Source organism: Periophthalmus magnuspinnatus, chromosome 6 (genome assembly GCF_009829125.3).
Source record: "Periophthalmus magnuspinnatus isolate fPerMag1 chromosome 6, fPerMag1.2.pri, whole genome shotgun sequence".
Classification (NCBI taxonomy): domain Eukaryota; kingdom Metazoa; phylum Chordata; class Actinopteri; order Gobiiformes; family Gobiidae; genus Periophthalmus; species Periophthalmus magnuspinnatus.
The window spans coordinates 4,592,777-4,613,501 of NC_047131.1; the positions used below are offsets into that span (position 1 = coordinate 4,592,777).

The 20,725-nt window shown below is 37.4% G+C and overlaps 1 protein-coding gene across 3 annotated transcripts in view; it reads right to left on the reverse strand.

The window, feature by feature from the left end:
• immp2l (inner mitochondrial membrane peptidase subunit 2) overlaps positions 1–20,725 on the reverse strand; it is a 94,320-nt gene that overhangs the window by 36,831 nt on the left and 36,764 nt on the right. The window contains exon 4 of one of the 3 annotated variants that reach the window (XM_055222510.1): positions 620–690. The exons of 1 other annotated variant lie outside the window; for it this stretch is intronic. In XM_055222510.1, the coding sequence (XP_055078485.1) occupies positions 687–690 (4 nt within the window). In that variant the 3' untranslated portion in view covers positions 620–686. Of the gene's footprint in view, positions 1–619; positions 691–12,695; positions 12,757–20,725 lie in introns of those variants that run through there. One more of the 3 variants, XM_055222509.1, reaches the window with a different exon arrangement.

The window sequence follows — 20,725 nt, forward strand, 5'->3', positions numbered from 1 at the left end:
CATGTTTATTTATGTTTTTATTTGTTGTATTATGATTTTAATCTCTTTCTTATTGTGTAAAGCACTTTGAATGACTTTGACAAATTGTGCTATACAAATAAACTTGGCTGTGTTCAATCTGCTGTTGTTTGCTTTTGTTCAGTCCCAGTGTGAAGTTCTTCTCATTTGTGGTTCCAATTTTTGTGATATCATTTTTGCGTTTTCTGTTAAATGTGATTTTAATGGTACCATCAACCTGCCCAGGGACAATAAATGGAAATTTGTGTGTGGCTATAACAGAACAATTGTGAAGTTTAATACAAAAAACAATGTCATGCCTTTTAATCATTTCAATTTTAAATAAATATGTGTCCTGTTTCTGTATAACAAGCTTGTATCACTGATGAAGATGTATTGACATTTAAGGAAAACTTGGGCAATTAGAAGCAGCCAGACAAAACATTAGTTATTAATATAGTTTCGCAAATTAAGAACATTTATAGCAGAAAATCAAAGAAAATGTGTATTGATCCACAGAAGGATAAACCAGTAGATGCTATAGCCAGAACAGAACCCTCTGGCTCCTCTTGCCACTGTTAAATGGCCTTTCTCAGGTCTACAGTGGGTTCTGGTCCTTGTGGCCTGGTTTGAGTCTGGTGCAGAGTCCTGGCCCAGTTTTAGACCTAACCTCGGGACTCTTGCCCTCTTTATCTGCAGAGGTGACACACAGACATAGATTATTCAGAGCCAGGAGGGAACAGTGCAGTCTTTTACAATGGAGATAAAGATGTACACAGGACAGGTCCAACAAGAGTTTAAAGAAGAAGTATTTTATTGTTTGCTCTTGTATGGGGGATTACGTTAACAGATGACATATTTAGATCACTATGTTGCCTTTTTATTGTTTTGAAAATGCTATGTTTGCCACAACAATTTATTAACATGTTTTATAAGTTTCACTTTCGCCTTCAGAGCACTATCACAACACAATCAGCGTGCATCCCACTACTGAAACTATCGCACATCACATCAGGTTTGTCAAGTTGCCGTGTACAGTTTTGAATCATGTTTTTGTATATTTATGGAGAATTGTCGTGTGGGAGCATGGCTGATGTAGGCTTGTGGGCGGAGCATTGGGCAGAATCTTACAGTTAATCATACGGAGGGTTCGAATATGGCTCGAGGGAAATCGCTAAAACACTGAAACATGCATGGATGACATCTAAAATCTCAAAAAGTTGATTTTGCATTAAAAGGGTATTGAAAAAAAAAAAAAAAATTAAGGATTTGGCCACAGTAAAATGCCCACTTCAAATTCACCTGGCATTGCCTCTGGAGTTTACTTGCATTTCTCTTCATCAATAAACTGAATATAAACATCTGCATTGTATTAAATCTGTTTAAAACCATGTGTTGTGCCGCAGCTTCATTAAAAAAAGTTGTTTTTGCGTTTTTAAGCCATTGTTTGCTGTCATTGTTTGACTCTCTACCTGGAGGAGGGGGACAGACTTCGAGCACATGCACACGCACACGCACACACACAGACACAGACACAGACAAGGAGACTTGTGAGACAGTGAGACTGCGCTGAGACAGAGGAGAGATGAACAAGATATTAATGCTACTTGCTGTGTTGTTGTTAGCAGCAAAAGAAAGTTAATGCATTAACTACAGCTACAGTTAAATGGCCAGAACCACATTCATGGTCAAAAGGCTATAGCATGTATTAGAAAAAATGTATAATATTTATCTTTGACAAATAGGCCGATGGATTTAAGTTTAATCACTGCAGTATGGAATTAACTGGGCCTACATAATGATTGAGTTATTCAGTTATAAACTAATAAATGAATACAACTAAATGCAATTTCAGATACCTACCTTGAAATGTTTTAAATAAATGTTCTTGGTTTTTGAATGAAAAATTGCTTCAGGGTTGAATTTAGAATCATTTCAGATTTGAGAACCGTTTTTGAATCAAATTGGGACCCCAGTCATCAAGACTGAATGGAATCGACAGGAACTTAATGAGTCACATCCCTATTGAACAATACACCCTCTTTAATAATAGAAACAGCTCCATTCGTTTGTGAAGATGCAAGGCTGCTCAGAGTAAGGACATGTTTTTTAGAACAATTAACTCAACTGAAAGAAATAATAATAATAAAAAAAGATATATGTTTGGGGGTTTTTTGGCTAAAAAAAATACACAGTGCACCTTTAAAGATTGATGGAATAAAATGCACCACTCAAGTTAAAGATGGGGTCTTTTTCATGTTTAACAGCAGAAACATCAAATGAAAGTTTTCCTTGACACATTAGAGCTAAAAGATTTGAAACCAAAGCTGCAGAGTCCCCCAGGTCTCCACAGGGAACCACTGATGATGGAGCCAGCGCTGTAGACGATCCTCACCACTGGAGGGGGGACTCAACTATAAGGAACACTTTCCATGGGCTGTCAGAAGACGCTACTTTCAGTCTAACATTATGTAAAACGTTAAATTAGGGCTGTGCAATTAATCCCATTTGAATCAGCTTGTAGATTGCAGTGGTCAGCTTTGGGCCTTGAACTGACAAGGTCGCCCAGCCAATTGTGTGGCTGTAAAAGCATGCGGTTTGGAGAACAGTTATTTTTAATACTTAAAATGTGGTTATCATAAAGTGGTACAAGTAAAAACCCTCTTTTTCTTCAAATACACAAGGGCCTGAGGGCTACATGTGTTTATTTAGGCAGGTTTTTACAGTCGCCGTGGTGTTCTGGATATAAGCACCGCGGCAGAGTCATAAATTGCAAATGCGTTGTGGCTGTCAGCTTGGATGCCCGGAGGTGAGTGGAGTGGTTGGCCAATCTCCTGGTCTCTCGTAGATGGTAAAGATAGAGTTTCCTATGATTCACAAGGAGAACCCCAGGGAGCAATAGCAGGAGATACATACTGAGATTTAAGAGCTTGTTTAAAACTGATCACAGCAGAGTGAGCCATTTATAAAAATATATACTATAATTGCCTCAAGAGCCTATCCTAATAAGCGTAGCCATTGGTTACAGAGTGATGAAAAAGTGGTAGTGTTGCATGCCAAGATTCACTGTGATCAATGGGTCAAACGTCAAATCGAAACCCAACAATAGAAACAATTATTACATCAAGTGGACTAAAGTACTAGTATGATGTACATGTATTAAGATGTATGCATGTAAAAAAATAAATAAAATGATACCACATAACATACATAACATTACCCGTTAGTTGCATAAGTTTTGTCTCCATGGAGATGTTATTGGTTTGTCTATAATGTTCAACAGTACGGCATTAAACTTATCGTCATCGTCACAAGGCCAAGTCACAGGTCAGATCAGTGGACAGTCGACTTCACTTACAGTAAAAACGCATTTATTCAGTAACAAAATGAGCAAATAATAGGCCCTGTAGCGTCACTCGATGTCTCCGTGGAGATAGCATTTGGCGGCTCCTTTACCAAAAACAGTTACGCAGTGCACTTTTAAGATTGTATAGGTGCTTAATATTTCTTCATAATCATATATTTTAAGAGAATATTCTTGTATTCTTCTGAATTTGTGACTGGAGTTCTATCAGACTTGTCCAATTACTTGTAGTATGTCTGAGCAGGAGGCCAAGTCAGCCCAGAGCCGATCCACAGGACTCCTCCACACCTCCAATGAACCCAAGCTGTGCAAAATTCATCAGCGCTAGCACTTCATCTGATTCTGTTCAATCTACATTTCCTTTTCAGATTAAGTTTGTGGTTTTTAAATTTTGTATGAAAGTTGAACATCAGGTCATGAGGGAGAGGAGGAGATGTCTTCAACAACTGCCAATCAAAATGTAATGTGAAGAGGTCCAAAAGTGCTATTTAGGAACAATAAGAAAACACGAGAAAGCTGTAGACAACTTCTTGCGAAGTTTTTCCCATGTATTTGAGCAAAATCGTTCTTACTTTGAGCATAGATATATTATATAAGCAGCACTGTAATCTTCCAAATGAAAATCTAAAGTGATAATTCAGCATATTGTCATTACTTTTACAGGCCATTCATTTGTTTTGTGAGCGATATTTGAAGCTCAACCAAGACATTTATAGACATGTTTTAGCACATTTCTGAAGGACTGCCAAAACATCATCTAAAAATCGTCATAATAATAATAATAAAAAAAACAATATTTCCCTCTAAATTGTCCTCAGTTGGCTGTATCTGCTCCTATGAGTGTAGACAGACTGGCAGAGTTTAGAGACGTGGGCAGCACAAAAGCTCTTGGCCTTGGACAGAGCGTCACCACGGCAACAGTGCACAAAAATTCAACAAGAAAAACACACATTTCCACACAAGAGTCTATATATCAACAAGTGGATGTCTCAAGTAGGGAAGAAATGTGACGGTAGCACAAGGAGAAACTTTTTAAGGTTACGATTTGTGAAAAATATCCAACTGCAAATTCTCGTGATAATCCGTATTTCTACTAAAACAGGCCAAAGAACGTCTGTCGGCATGGCCATGTTTGTTTTGGTTTGTTCAGAGCGGGCTTCTGCACAAACCACGGTGCTGCCCTGTGATTGGTCAGTTTCGGCACCACTGGTGGACCTATCACATGCAAATGATTCAGGCAGAGCTGCGCAAGATGGATGGAATTTGTCTTGCTGGCAACGCTAGAAAGTAACATGGTGGTACTTTAATTAAGCGACTCACTTTTTATCTACCAACTTTATTGAGCAAACCAGGGAAAACAAAGTGTACTCCTGAGCACTACTGAAAAGCTTACATAGCAACAACGCCACCTTCAGCGTTGTTTAAACTGACACATTTTGACAAGTTAATTAAAATCATAGATGAATTACTGTAATCAAATATACAAAAACATTTTATATACTTTACAGCATAATTACCTTGACATATCTGGTAATTATTTCAAGTATTAAATGAAATACGACAGAAATACGACAGATGGAAATGCCACGGCGTGGTTGTGAATCGCTTTGTTCAAAAATACTCAAGTCGTGGCCAATTAAAATTCATCTTCTGGAAGTGATAAACGAGTAATCAGACTATATAAAACTGCACTCTGTCACTTCAGAAAATAAAGAGGAGCTTTGGACAATACCCACAATAGTAATAACATGGTACCAGTGTTTTTGAGAGCTCTGACAAAGATAAAATCCTGCTCCCACAACAAAAGACACTTCAGACCAAATAATAGAAGAGGCTTTTGAAAATGTGCAATCAAACGTGAGGAAAAACTTTGAAATAGCATTTGAGAAAGTTTCAGATCCATTTTAAAATCAATGAAAATCTTATGGTGTTCCAGACAAATTCAATTGTTCAAAGGTCTGTCTTGTCAACACACTCAGTCCCCATGTTTGTCTTCACCACACAGCTAATCAACTAGCTTGTGTTTTAAGCTTAGCAACAATTTCTTCAATCCGCAGTGTATCAGAAGAAGAGTCCTTGCACCCTCAGCTGTCCTGCTGATTTAAGGCGCTAGTGTTTAAGCAGGAAAATGAATACTGAAAATGATTACAAATGGCTTTCATGACAAAAAAACAAAACAAAAAAGAATAAATAATGTGATCAAATAATATGCGTAAAAATAAATGTGTGAGTGAGAGACTTGTAATGTGCTTTACCATAGACTGTATAAAGAAGAGGACTAAGAGAGTGCGACGTCACCCGTAGTGTTCCGCTCCAGTCAAATGAAGCTCAGCGAGGCTAGAGCAGTTATAGGGGCCAATTTGAAGCCAGGCTCCATATTTGGAATTCCATTATGACGGCGAGTATCATAGCAACCCAAGAGTCAATCTGGAGCAAAACTGTGGAAAAAAATGCCCCTTCCTGCCTGACCAGCTTGTTTAACAGGGGGCGGGTCCTTAGCAACACTGTCAATCAAACCTGTTGCTAATGCTAGTGGGAAAGAAGGCTGCTGATTTGTCTCTTATTAATGTTCACGTACAGCAGGTTAATACAAACATTTTAAGACCAAAATGACGAGACTGACAGCAGAAGTTATGGGAAGAGGGGCAACAGTTTTCTAATGTAAAGTGAACTGGAGTCAATGGAGCCGGAAGCACGTGCCATTCTCACACACCACATTCACACATTCATAGATTTACATGTTTTAGTACTTTTCTGTATGAATACTTGTAATTGTGTCTTGTGTATGCAATATGGGTTAGATCAAAACAAAGTAGGTTTCTCTTTCCTGGAGTCAGAATGTCACCAAACTTTTATTGCTGTTTGCACGAAAACTAAATGATTCCCGTCAATACAATTTCACAAAACGGTGCTCTCTCAAAGGGACAGAGACAGAGCGGAAGACATAACTCCACAACATTAAACTGTCAAAACTGCACTGCACTTACAGGATTGGCTGTTTGGAGTACAGTTCATATGCATCTGTCAGTTTTATTTAGCGCCCAGTCACTCTCTCAATAAGATAGGTTTACGTTGTAGAATTTGATTGATAATTTACTGACTATAAAAGAAGTAAAAATTCGCCAAATTGAACCCAAATATTTTTTTAAGATATTGGACTTACTATATCAAAATAATTGCTTCAAGTTATTTTCAACTGACAATCAATCACATGTAACAATCACAGCTTTACAACTAAATAAACCACTACTTTTGCACGTTTGCTTTAGTGACAAAATTATTCCATCTTATTTATGCTGAAATGCAAGAAAGTTAACACAACATATTGCTGAAAAGAATTGGTTGTAGCAGAGCTTCTTAGCTATCTTGACCTAGGGGCCCAACTTAATTAGTGGAAATAAGTAACCTTTAAATTTTACATCTGACCCTTTTTACACTTCACTTCATTCACTACTTTACAAGCAGGTCATTTATGTATCAGCTAATAAAAGAATATGCAAAATGTACTTGTACGCAAAAATGACCCTTTAACCATGTTATATTTTTGCCTTGTCAAAAACATACCTGGATTTGTACTTTTGCTTCACACATGTTTCATCAAAACTATAAATCAGGGCTGTGCAAATATTTTTCACCAAGAGCTACATATTGAAATGATTTTTGAATCAGAGGGCCACAGGCTGGTGTCGATACAGTGAGTCATTCAGATGGGTTCATTTTACATAGCTTTGACAGTCACTGAACCTTTAATAAGCCCTGGTAAATTCATGTGATACTATTGAGCTAATGGTGGTAGAATAACCTAAATTTGTAGTCAAACTTTTGCCTATGATCATTTGGGCCAATTTAGCAGGGGGCCTGAGGGCCGCATTTGGCCCCGGGCCATAGTTTGGACACATCTGCTCTAAATCCAACGAATTCCTGGACTTCTCTTGCACAGTTTTTAAGTCCTTAAACCATCATCATATTCACTCTGTGGTCAAATTGTGTCTACAACAAATGCATTACCTCTATTAAAATAGCATTCACGGGGGGAAGGATCTCACGTGTTTACTTTGTTTACATTTATTGCCGAAAACAGAAGGAGCTCCACTACCTAAATGGCGAATTGGAAATAGAGGTAAAGTTTAGAAACTATATTTTTCAAATAAAGATATTATTTTAAGAAAATATTTACCATTTAAAAGAGAAATAAAGGCACAATAATTCATAGTATGTGTTCTTTATGTGAATAGTTAGCCATTTTTGTTGGAGATTTGGCAGTTTTTTACAAATCGTCTGGTCTAGACCTATCACGATAACACATTTTGAAGTTTAATATAAAAGTAAATACAGACGATAAACAATAATACTGAAACTCGTTTATGCCTCAAAATCCCAAGAGCTGATTTAAACCACAAAATCTACGATATATATATATATATATATATATATATATATATATATATATATATATGAGCTGCAATAAAATAATAGCAGAATGAAACATTTTAGTTGTTGGTTGATGAGTCAGAGAAGTTATTTATTCAACCTTTTACAGCTTAAATCTCATCATACAGCCACAAAATAAACCCAAATTTCCCAGTAGTGCAAAGAAAAAGTACGATAAATATTGACCCCCAAAAACACTGTTTCTTCTAACATATATTGAATGATAAGTCGATCTAGTAATTATTATGACAGGTCTATTCTGGTCAAATCACTATGTGGTCGATCTGTCTATCCAAACATATATAGCACTAAAATAGTACACTCATTATATAGCACCATGTCTGAACAGCCCACATCTCCCTTTGTGGCTCTAACATAACTTACTCTGCCAATTTCTAATCCTGGCTTATTAACACTAATCCATCACAGCATATGAACTCCACAATCGACTGCTTTTAGGTCTTAATCAAAACATCTCTTGTAAGATTAGGGCTCATTTCCGTGACCTTCACTGACCCCGGTTTTAATCAAAGCCAAATAAAATCCACCAATATTAGTCCCGGTCTCTCGTGTGTCGTCTTGTGCTAATAACCAGCGCTGCTAAATTAATGTTTTTTATCAGCGGCAATCAGATTTAAGGCCCCTAACGAGGAGAGGAAGCTGGCGGTAAATGGAGGAGTAATTATGTAATGAGGTGATTAGCCCGTAATGCTCTGTCACTGTGTTTGTATTGGCCGATAAGTGCAAAACTGGAGCAGAGGGAGCACAGCAGAGGGCTGGAAAATAAAATGTAACAAAATGCTGAAATAAAAATGTCAGGATTTATAAAGATGGACTGAACTAGTGGAGGGTCTGTCACCTGCTTGTTTCCATGGAGATGTTATTGCAGGAATATTCCACAGATTGTGATAAATCAATTCCAAGTGTTTTTATTGGTCAAAAATACCTTGAAAACTATGCATACTTACTTATACTACTCCATAGATCTGACCCATAACTTAACTTGGTAGTGTCACCTCTTGTGTCCATAGAGGAGATATGTTTAATGTCATGCAATAAAAACATAGATGTATTCAAAGGTGCAGGCTTTTGGAGTTGTCTGTGAAAGAGATTTTAGAGGATATAAAAATATTTAAACAGTAAACAGTGTATTTATCTGTAAAAAAAAAAAAAAAAGGCTAATTCAATTCCTCATTCAGTCCCTAACCTCAAAATAAATCTCAACAGGCTTCCTCCTTTCAGCTGTTATCAATATAAGTACTTTAAAATAATTACTACTACTTGACTGCTAAGACACGACTGATGTCAAAAAAAGTCCCAAGCTATTCTATATAAAATGTGAAGATAATTCAAATTCAAAAGCAAAATATTCTTCATGTATCATTTTGTGAAAAAAAACAACAACAAAAACACAAGTCAAAGTGGTAATTACTGCGTCAGACCCATGCAAAAGTTATACAAAAATACCTCACTTGGTCCAGGATTTGAACCTAAAACCTTCTTGCTTTGAGGTGAGAAGTTTGACAACTCTGCTAACCTTACTGTTGCAAAAGTTTTTCAGCACTGTAAGTCAAACAAATCATCACTAATACAATACAAGAAAGAAGAAAAACTAAGCCAAAAAACAAATATTTGAAAAACGATGAATTTCGCCATTCCTCCAGTGGCTGAGCAGCGAAGGAGGATTGATCTAAACTGCTTATAATTCACATCTTCAGGCGATACTCTCAAACTGAAGCTACACTGTATGTGGTTGATATAAAGCAAGAATAAATATCTTTTTTGTAGATTTAAAACTGCAGAAAAACATGTCAAACCCACCTGACATCTGTGTGTTTTGAAACGGTACTGCCTCAGGGCCTGTTCAAATCATAATGTGGATGGAGTGTAGTTTTTATCTTTGGACTTTTGGCACATTTTAAATAGAAACAACAGAAAAAAGACCAAATATGAATGGAAGCAGAAGAAAAGAGATTAAGTGACTTCAAGTTTAGCCGTTATTTTACTATTTACACAACTGAATCATACTTAAGCTGATTAGTAAGAACCACATTAGCAGATAAAGGCCTGATGCAAAGGTTCTGGTGGAAGCCCTGTCACCCGCTTGCCTACCGTATGGCATTAAACTTATGTATCTCCATAGAGACAAACAGGTGGCGTCACCAGGCCAAGTTACAGGTCAGATCTGTGGAGAGACGGCCCTGCTAACAGTAAGAATGTATATTTTTCAAGGTATCTTTTTAGCAATAAATACACCATCAATAGAACAAATGCAAGATGGATATAGGTGACAAAGAAAGCAATAATATTACCATGGAGACAAGTGAGTGTCAGACCCTCACCAGAAAAGTTACATGGTGCACCTTTAAAGACAAGAACAGTCAAACTAAACATGTCGCACCTTCAAACTAATACAAATCAAGTAAAAACTGACTTTAAACTACGAATTTCGTCTTTTTTGAAGGGTATAGTTATCAAGTTATTTTACGTTTAGTTGCTGAATCTGTGTGTGTGTGTGTGTGCGCGTGTGTGTGTAGGCTTCAAACTGGAGCATATTGGCACCAGATTAAACCAATTTCAAATTTGGCTAAACAACAGACTGAGCGATTGAGGGATAGTGAAAACATCTGCTACGTTTAGCTCATTTTAACTTGAAATATTCATATTTATGGAGAATCAAATATTTACACATTTTTATAGAAAGATGTTCTTTGGGATATAAAAGCTGCTAACCCTTTAGTGCAGACTTCTGAAAGGCATGGGATTCTGGTATGAGCTGTAAAGGGTTCAGTGTTTCCAAAATTAATGGTATTGAGAGAGTTTAAAATGGGCACAAATCTAAATGCAGCTAAAAATTTGAAAAACAAACTCAGCTGTATTTGAAATTCAAATTCTACATTTTATTAATTAAATATTACATTAAAATTACTTCAGGTTTCAGGTTAATAATGAGGATTATAATGAGGAACAAGTGAACATTTTGTCCTCAGAGCCGTTCCTCAGAGCGGGGTGAATTTGACACGGAGAAAATTATGATGACCAGTCCATTGGGTTAGCCGAGTTTATTGAGAAAACAACGGTCAAATGTCAACAGTGACTTTTGAAAAGGCCATCAGAGGTTACGCAGACAACGTCACAGCGTTCATTGTTTAAAATGAGACAACATTATGTGAGCGTCAGTGATGAGTAAGGACTTTTTCTACCGTAAGAGCTCAAAACACAACTAAAATGTGACAGAGCTGCTACTGTTATAATAATAACAAATATAAAAGTCTACAACTCTGCTAAATATTTCAACAACGGGGACACTGCAGAATACAGGCACATTTATCAATAGTTGCGTTTCAATAACCTTACTTTGAATGTGCATTTTGAAGCGTAGCGTAAGTAAAAGGAGGCGGAAACAACAAACATGGCATTTAGAACTTTTTAATTCTCATAAAAGTTTATATGTTCACTTCAGTTGGATTTTGATTTAAAAAATATAAGACACATAGACTAGTATACGCCCATGGACCACTATGAAGTATACCTGGACCACTGAGGGATTACACAGATATAAGACTGCATGGGAATATTAAAGAATGTTGAAAATCACATTCTTTTGTCTGGAGTGTTTTATTATCATTGTGGTATCTGAATCGATATCGAGTATTGAGTCTAGTCGTAACACTAAGATTTGATATTGTGTCGTCCTTACCTACTGCCGGATACTGAGCACCGTTTTGTCTGTGTTTTTTTTTCAAAGATGTTAACTTCCACGGGTGGATTAGAAAACCGCCGCGGGCTCTTTTCCAAAGGTCAACTTTACAGCGGCATTTATCTGTGAAGCACTTCCAATAAAAGAAACTCAATTTGTGATGGAATATATGATCTTAATTATCATGCAACAAAAAGACCATTTAGGCTTTATTGTTCAATCTTTCCTCATTTTTCTTTATTTCGGGGCTTGGAGATAATTATCTGAAATGAATTTTGCATGAGTGAAGGGACAAGGCAGACGTTGGTGGTTCAAATGAATACTAAAATTATTATAGGTCACTGAATTAATTGTACAAGTGGCAATTGGTGTGATTTCTCAGGGGTAAAGAGACTGGCGTGCCTCACACTTCTGGACTGGAGCAGAGCAGGGGGGTGGTTTTAGGTCAATGAAGAAAAGAGACTGGATTAAGGACTCTCAAAATTTAACTCTTGCTTTGATTAACAGAAGCATCGAAACTAGATACTCATTTGAGCAGGTGTCAATACTAAAAAAGTCACATTCAGAGGACAGAAATGAACCTTTCCTGAATATCTTTAGAATGATCTGGAGCTGTATCAGAACAAGTATGAGACACATAGACTAGTGCACACCCATGGACCACTATGAACCTACTGGACACGGAGGGATTACATAGATATAAGGCCACAAGGGAATATAAATGTTGAAAATCACATTCTACTGAAAGACAAAGAGCGTTTTTTATTATCATCGTGGTATCAGAATCGGTATTATTGGGTCTATTCCTATTCATGGCAACACTACTATGTTTACATCTTAAAATATAATGGAAAATTTTAAACAAGTAAAAGTATTTCATCCTTGATTCCTGAACATACAAGATGCTTTTGATTAGAATGTTCCACAGTATCTTATCTTGGATACTCAAGCGCAGGTTCAGATGACATTATTGGTAACAGGGACATTTAGTTTTGTTCACAGTCAGTAACAAACAAATAGGTTCACATTTTCTGCATAAAAGACAAATGATTGTTAGTTAATGATTCAAATACAAAAGCTAGCAGGTTAGCTATATATCAAAAGCCACAACTGAGGAGAGGACAAACTATTCCTACTTCATTTTGTTTGGCAGCTGGGGACCAGGAACCGATGAAGGGAGCGAGAAGAACTCTTCTGAGAGGGGGAATCTTTGCTTGATCACTTAATAATGTGACTCAGTCTGTTCTTGTCCTTCAGAGTCAGGCTTCCAAAGCAGACCACAAGAGAAAAAGATAAAACAGAGTGAATCTACCAAGGCGTGATAAAAGAGGCTGAGTATCATTGGCCCAATGTTAAAATCAGACCGGAGGCAGTTATAAACTTAAAAAACAGTCATTGTTTTTGTGAGTGAGTTTGCCTCTCCACAGATTTGACCTGTAACTTGGCTTGTCTCCATGGAAATAGATAATAAATAACTTAAGAATAAAAGTGGAACATTAGAGCCAAAATACAGAGACAAGCAGGTGGCGAACCCTGTACCAGAAAAGTTTCACAGTAGACCTTTAATTGGTTCTCAAGACTCGTTAACATTCCTGTTTATTGTTGTAAGTCAGCATCTTCTCTTGATTCTTCTGTGATTTGTGGAGGCAGCGCTAATGAAGCTAATGCTAAAATCACTATAAATGTCCCACAAATCCCGTGGTCCCCATTACCTTTAACAGGTCCTTTCTTAAGCATCTCTAAGCACTATTGGCATATGACAAGTTTATGTGTTAGTGCTGTAATTAAAGCTCTGAAGGCTCTGGTTCAGATCAATGGGTGTGACAGGCCTTAAACACAGGCTGAAGTCTGCTTGTCTCTGTGTGAAGGAGAGGAGATCTATGTGAAAGGGCTTTCACTATAAACAAGAGTTAGGACTTCACTGGTGACATTTTGAAAGATGTGTAGCAGGGGTTGTCAAACTTGATGCAATACTAAAATTTCAGACTTGATTTTACTTATTTTTTATTTAATATTATCATGTGGTCTTATATTAGTTAAAAAGACAATTGCAAAAAGGTCCAAAATTGACCTATAAATTAATTCTTGACTTTGATACTAATTTCAGGATCCCTATTGAGAACCCTACTTGCATGTGGAATTATTGAAATGTAATGACATAAGTTTAAAATGAACAATAATAATGCATAGACAGTGAGTAGCTAAAATGTCTGATCCTTGGAAACCAGTCTAATCTACACAGTTTTTGATCTATTCAGTCCAGCATCATGTGACCGGGCTTTCCCTTAGAGATTAAGGCAGGGTTAGGATCTCAGGTATTTGGAAAGAGCTTGAAGTAGAGCTGCTGCTCCTCCACATCAAGAGGAGCGAGCTGAGTTGCCTCCTGCACACCTTTTTCTCTGGGGATGAGACCTAAGACATTCGGCTGACTTTGGGATTATACCAGGGAAGCTGGAGAAAGAAAATTAGACAGGTGTTAGATATGTATAACAGTAGGTAGGTAACTGTAACATGTAATATCTGCATTTATGAATGCTTTATGGGCTCCATTTATAAGCTAACCACTGCTTCAGGGTGTAACATTTACTAAATATATTTGTTTAAATGTTTTTTCTGCATATTTTGTCATTTTTAATAAACTAATGTAGAAAGCATTTTGATAAACATCGCTACTGTCAAAAGTTTACTTTTTAGAGCAGTGCTTCCCACACTGAGGCTCACGGAGCTGGTTTCAAAGATGTAATAGAAATGGTCAAACTGTATTTAATAATTATTAATATCTTTCAGTGAAATGATGCCCAATAAATAAATAACATTCCATCTGATTTAGTGACTTTCATGTTGATTTTGCAGAGGGAATTGCAAGTTAATTGCATTGTTATTTTCAGGGAGACCAGCCTGAAAAGTTTGGGAGTATTTAAAGTTTAAAGTATTGATAAACAAGTCGGGTGATGAAAGAAAAGAAGTCAGAACAATGTGTGAATCACTACTAGCAGACCACAGAGAAAACACTGTCTCACTGCTGTATTTAAGTGTTGTGACGCTGCACTTCTGTTTGATCCAAAAGTGAAACGTCCATAAAGATTATCCCTTTTGTTCCTCCATGGCCCATTTGAAAGCACTTTTCTTGCTCTATCGCCTCTCTATGTCTCAGTATCACTCTCTCTCCCACTCGCTGCCCCCTGTTGATCCTTCTCAGTTTTGGACGAGATAATGACGCCAATTAGCTGCTAACGCTGGCACTTAGCTCCGTTAGCTCGTAGCCTCTGTCCTCTCATGGGTCACAGGAACAGAGGCTGTTTGTGAAGAGTAACTGCCAACAACACGTCAACCCAAAACCAAAAAAAAAAAAAGTGGCAAAACACTTCACAACAGTCAGCCCACTTGTCTCCATGGAGATGATATTGGTTTGCCTGACAAACTATCAGCTAAATAAGCAACCAAGTCACAGGTAAGATCTGTGGAAAGCCGACCGTGCTCAAAGTAGGAATGAATGCTTTTCAAGGTATATTCTTTGAGCTACACCTAAATGAATAAATATAAGATAGTTTAATGGCATACTGTGGAACATTCCAGACATAGCAATAACATTTCTAAGAGACTAGCAGTTTAAAAGATGAGACCAAAACTACAAGAAAAAAAATCTATAGGAAAAGTAAGTTGCTTGTACCCCCAAATGCTGTTACTGTTACTTCTTGTTTCATCATGATCCAAAGTTCCCAAGTCCCTCCAAAACCCAAAAGTTGTCTAAACATATGTAATGTGATATAGCATATAAACAATAGTGTTTATGGGGCCATTTAAAAGTGTCTGACAGGTTGTTATTGCCGTCAATGTCACAAAGGTTGCATTTTAGGCAGTCCCTCTCCTCAAAAAGTGGACAGGTTTGTAGTCTAGTCCTGGTTCAGCCCTGGGTCTGTTCTGGCCTCATTACTGCACTGTTTGTGTGGGCTTCCTGTCACTGTCGCTGTGTGGAGGTGGGCTATAGTGTGTTTACCATCACAGTCTCCCACTCTGCCAGACAATTCTGCTGCTTATGCGTGTGCTAACAAACACCACTACATAAGAAAAAGAGTGGATTTAGTTTGAATGTTTGCATAGTCAGAATAGTCTTCCATACTGTCCAAAAAACTTGTATTGGAGAAATTTGTGATTTAAAAATTGCCACTAAATGAATATATTTCAAATAGAAACTAACTTCTGGGTGGAGGGTACATCACATGCTTGTCTCCAAACATGTTATAGCTTTGCCAAATGTTCCACAGACATTCAACTTGTCTATCTCCATGGATACAAGTAGGCAGGCCAGCAAGCCAGTGATAAAAGGCAAAGTCAGAGGTCCGACCTGTGGAGAGGCGACTCCGCTCACAGTAAGAATGCATGTTTTTCAAGGTAATTTTGAGCAATAAAACAGTAATTTAAATAAATACAAAATAGTTTAATACCATACTAGAGTGTAACGTCCCCTATAGCGTTCGGCTTTCAAATGAAGCTCATCGAGGCTCGCAGGGGCGAATTTGAAGCCAAGTTCCATATTTGGAATTCCGTCCACGAGTATCATAGCATCTAAAGAGGCTGATGAAAGTAACGCCCCTTCACACCCGCACCACTGGTTTAGCACGGAGTGGGTGCTTAGCAACCAATCAAACCTGTTGCTAGCGCTAGCGGGAATAACCTCGGGGAAAGAAGGCGCTTGATTCGTCTGTGATTAATGTTCATATCTTGATTTACAGACACAATAGCGAAAATAGGTTAGATTAATACGAACATTTTAAAACCAAAGGCTCACTGCAGCAGTTACAGACAGTAACTGCTGCAGTTTGAAAAATAAGTTTGTTGGGTCCAACGGGTCCTGGTAGTAATCAATCATTATTATTGTATTGCTCTTGTCTTTAAGCCATATTAATTGATCTTAACATCATAATTAGCCATTCAATTCACAGACACTCTTTATGGAAAAAAGTGAGTTCCAAAGTGCTGCACAATTTTCAAACTATAAAAAACACATAAATAAACGGTATCGGGATATTAGTGCAATCAATCCAAAGAAGTTTACTGTGGAGGCCATTTTGGTTTCTTTGCAAACCATCGCCACGGCAACAGCCCCCTGAAGACAGCTCTTATGAAACCTCTTTTATGTGAGCGACATTATCTGAGAAATCTCCCCATTTTTACAGCAGCAGACGGGCATCGAGGCAGCAGCGACCTTGACTTTATTCAATGTTGGTTTTCTCTGATTAAAATGTTTTCTTGTCATTTTATTGAGGCGGTAAAACGTTGGGTTGAAGGATGCATTTTTCCCACGAGACTCTTAAAAATCTGAAAGAATGAGTTTAATCGAACGCAAAAAACAGTGGCACCATCGAGGACAGTAAAAGTCACCGTTTTTATAAGAAATGACCACATAGGAAAAGATAAGTAAATTCTTATTGTTCATAAAATGGTTAGTGGAAGGAGAAGTTTTGACATTGTTTGTACATTTGCTGATCACAATATGATTGTAAGAACTAAATATATATATATAATAATATTGACAATTTAAGCACAAAAATGTGTCCTTTTTTCGCTGTTTTCTTCTGTTTTGTTTACATTTGAATAAATAATAATTTGAAATCGTTCTATACAAAAGTAAACCTGACTATAAGCTGCTTTTTATCGTTGTTTATGTAACATTAACTTTGCTTTTCATCAGTTCTGATTTCCTAAAGTTACAGTCACATACGAGAGGAATGGAGATCTATTAGACAATGTAATTAAAGGTTTACCATGTAACTTTTCTAGTCTGCAACTTGCTTGATGTAACGAGATATAATTATGCCTGGAATGTTTATCTATTTACTCAATTACAGGTGTTTTTTTGTTAAATAAAACATGTACACTGTGAGCAAGTTTGCTTCTCAACAGATCTAACCTGAAACTTTGCCTGATTGCATCACCTACTTGTTTCCATGGAGATAGACTAGTTTAATGTCATACTGTGAAACATTCCAGGCAAACCATCTCTCCATGGAGACAAATGGGTTACACCTTTAAAAGTGAATTAGGTTTCTGTGTTTGGTCATAGTGTCTGTAATTATGAATACTGTATTTACTTATTCATTTTTACCTTTTATATAATCAATAATCGAAAATAAACATTTCAATTTGACATTGTGACCTCCATAGCACTGGTAGTCGTCTAAACATTTTACTTTCCCCATCTTTTTCCCTACTCTGTCCTGAAAACCTCCCACCTATGTTGTTCGTAGGTGATCACTGCCCCCTCTGCATCGCTGACAGATGTAATCACATTGACACATCCATCTTTATGTCTCTTGTCGCTTGCCGTACAAACTTGTGATTAAGTTGAGTGGTGAAACGGGGCTCACTGCTGCAGATATGCCACTGTTATAAATGGGAGCTCGTGTTTTGTCACTGTTTCCTGTCAGATTTTTAATTAAAGCAGACAAAAGCTGTGACCAGAGCGTGAGAGTGGAGGTGGTTTGGGGCTCTGATAGTGTCCGGCTAAAAGGAAACGCATATATTTAGTTCAGTCAAGTGGAGTTCATCATTAGTTTGCAGTGAGTTCATGAATGTTGCATATGTATTAGATTAAAGGTGTTGTACCTGATTGTTCCCATCTTAAAAACTTCAAAAACAGGATTAATTTCACTTTAAACGGTTTGCAGTGGTCCAGTGTTACTCCTCACCTGACGCATTCTCATCATCCTATTCATTCACTGCAATGAGTTTATAGACACTTTTCAAAAAAGAGACAAGTGCAGATTTTCCATGACGGTAAAGCTAACAACAACTAGCATGCTAAAGTGCACTCCTTGATTAAAATGCTTTCTAATTAGATGTAGACAGCATGCAGCGGAGTCATTTTGATCTCAAGACCTGCTTATACAATATATTTGTACTGGGGCAAGACAGATTTTGCTCAACTCCATGGAAAAAGAGGCACTTGAAAATAATTGGTTTTAATTGACAAGTTAAATATATTACTAATTGCAGACAAGTCAGTTTCATAATCCTTAGTTGCAGTCTCTTTTACATAACAGAGCTAATAATGTCGCCTAATGTGTTGTTTAATGTGTGTGTGCAATTTTTAGGCTTAGGTAAATAAGAAATAAATAAATAGAAAAAGATCCCTATACCACACTGGTTCTTTCTTTTAAATTATCAGGGAGTCTTATATCCCTCCGTCGTCCAGTAGGTTCATAGTGGTCCATGGGTGTGTACTAGTCTATGCGTCTTATACTTGTGAAAGATACAGCTCAACATCACTCAAAAGCCATTCAGGAAAGGTTCATTTCTGAGTATCTAGTTTTGATACTAGTTTTAGTATTAATTATTATCTGATTTTCTATACTTGAAATGGTTATGCTGGTGGTAAGTTAGAAAGGAGAGACTTTTTATGTGCCATCTGGAAGTGAGCTCCCTCTGTCTGCTCCTGTCTGCTCCTGTCTGCACCTGGTCCCTCTCTCCTCACTGCTCTATTTGTGCAGCTTCTCTGTGGAGCAAAATCATGTTATTTTTCATCCAATCTGTGCATTTGTTTTTAGGATTTGGAGAGAAAAAAAAGAAGCAGAAGAGCACACCGTCCTCTGCTCATCCCTGAGTCTAAGGAACTAAAGAGTAAATAACATTTTTTACTACTAAACTGTGTTGTCTACTAGTCCTAGTCTTTTTGGGGCAATTTTAGTGCAAACTAGGTACATTTGCAGCTTTGTGCTCAAAAACAGTCAAAAAAATTTGTGTCAAAAACTGAGCAACTACTGTAATTTCAAGTACTATGTGACATCACATATTAGTGCCCTGGTTAAAGTCATTTTTTTCTGATTACAAACACCTGGAGTTTTAAGTGTGGATACCAATTACACCGCTTCTTATACCTCAAGACCCCGCCCATTGCTCTTCTCTTTAGTCCCCAAGGCGCTGCCCAGCTTAGCGGCTCAATTTGCAAAGTGGTTGTGGGCAGAGTTTAGGCGTTTAGTCCCACTTTAGATTCACATATTGATTTCAATCTAACCGTAGTCTTGTTTGAGCAATATTGGCTTTGCACCGCCTCTGGTCAGATTTACAGTAAACCAGAACTGAACCAGGACAAACTTGACAAAGGCAAGGTCTCATAAAAGCTGTGTCTTATTACCAGAGTAATCAGAGCTCCTTACACAGGTCCACAGTCCACAGAAAAACACTTTTAATTGAAACACTTCATCAATGGAAGTCTCAAAGGACTCTGTTTGAAATTAAGTGACGCGTATTGACCCTTATAACAAGTTTGCATAAGTATCAATTCAACTACTTTAAATACACAAAGCTCAAATAAGCGTGTTTATGTAGAACAAGGGGAGAGTGATTCTACAAAATGATTATGTATATCATGGTTCTACATGGTTCTACAACGTTTAGGCATTCATTTGCAGGGTCGATAGCTTATATGACGATGGATCGCCCTTGGAAACAGCAATGAACAGTGCTTTCACTACACCCTAGAACGGTCTTCACCAAATTTTAATACATAGATTAAACTGTTACAGATTTTTGGTCTGTATTTTGGTCATTAAAATGCATTTGCCTGACCAGCCAAGTGCCTTCTACAATCTGCTCAAATCCAGAAGGGTCTGGGAGGGGACCATAGAGCGTCCTAATGTGGGAAAGTCCAACCACAGCCTCTAATTCATATCACGTGTCTCTAAATCTTCTTGTGACATCCAGAACAAAAAATATAACCGATTTTACCTGCAATAAATAAGAGTTTGATGCTTTGCTTGTTAATTCTGTAGAAATCCATCGTGATTTTAATCCTCTGCATTATTTGTTCCCACTTTTTACTCGTAAGCCGTGACGTTTGTTTTGACACGAACGAACCATGCGTCTGGTCTCTGATTGGTTAATCGGCCTGTCAATCACGCACTCTGGAATCGGGGAGACAGGATACGCTTCCAGACCCACTCGTCTTTGTAAAGTTTTGTCAGAGCGTGTGTTTCTGGCTGGTCAGGTAAAACATTTATTGCAAAAAATAATATATAACATATAATAATATAAATAACATATATTCATAGTCATTTACACAATCGGATATAGGCCTTTCAATTCAGTGTTTTTACTTTCAAATATTTGGCATTGCATAGTATACTTGTTCACGTGACATAAAGGTTTATCTGATGAAAAACCTCCTCGGCCTTTGACAGATCATGTTAAACACCATTTGGACAGTACAGTTGTCAGATGTGTTGTAACAGCAC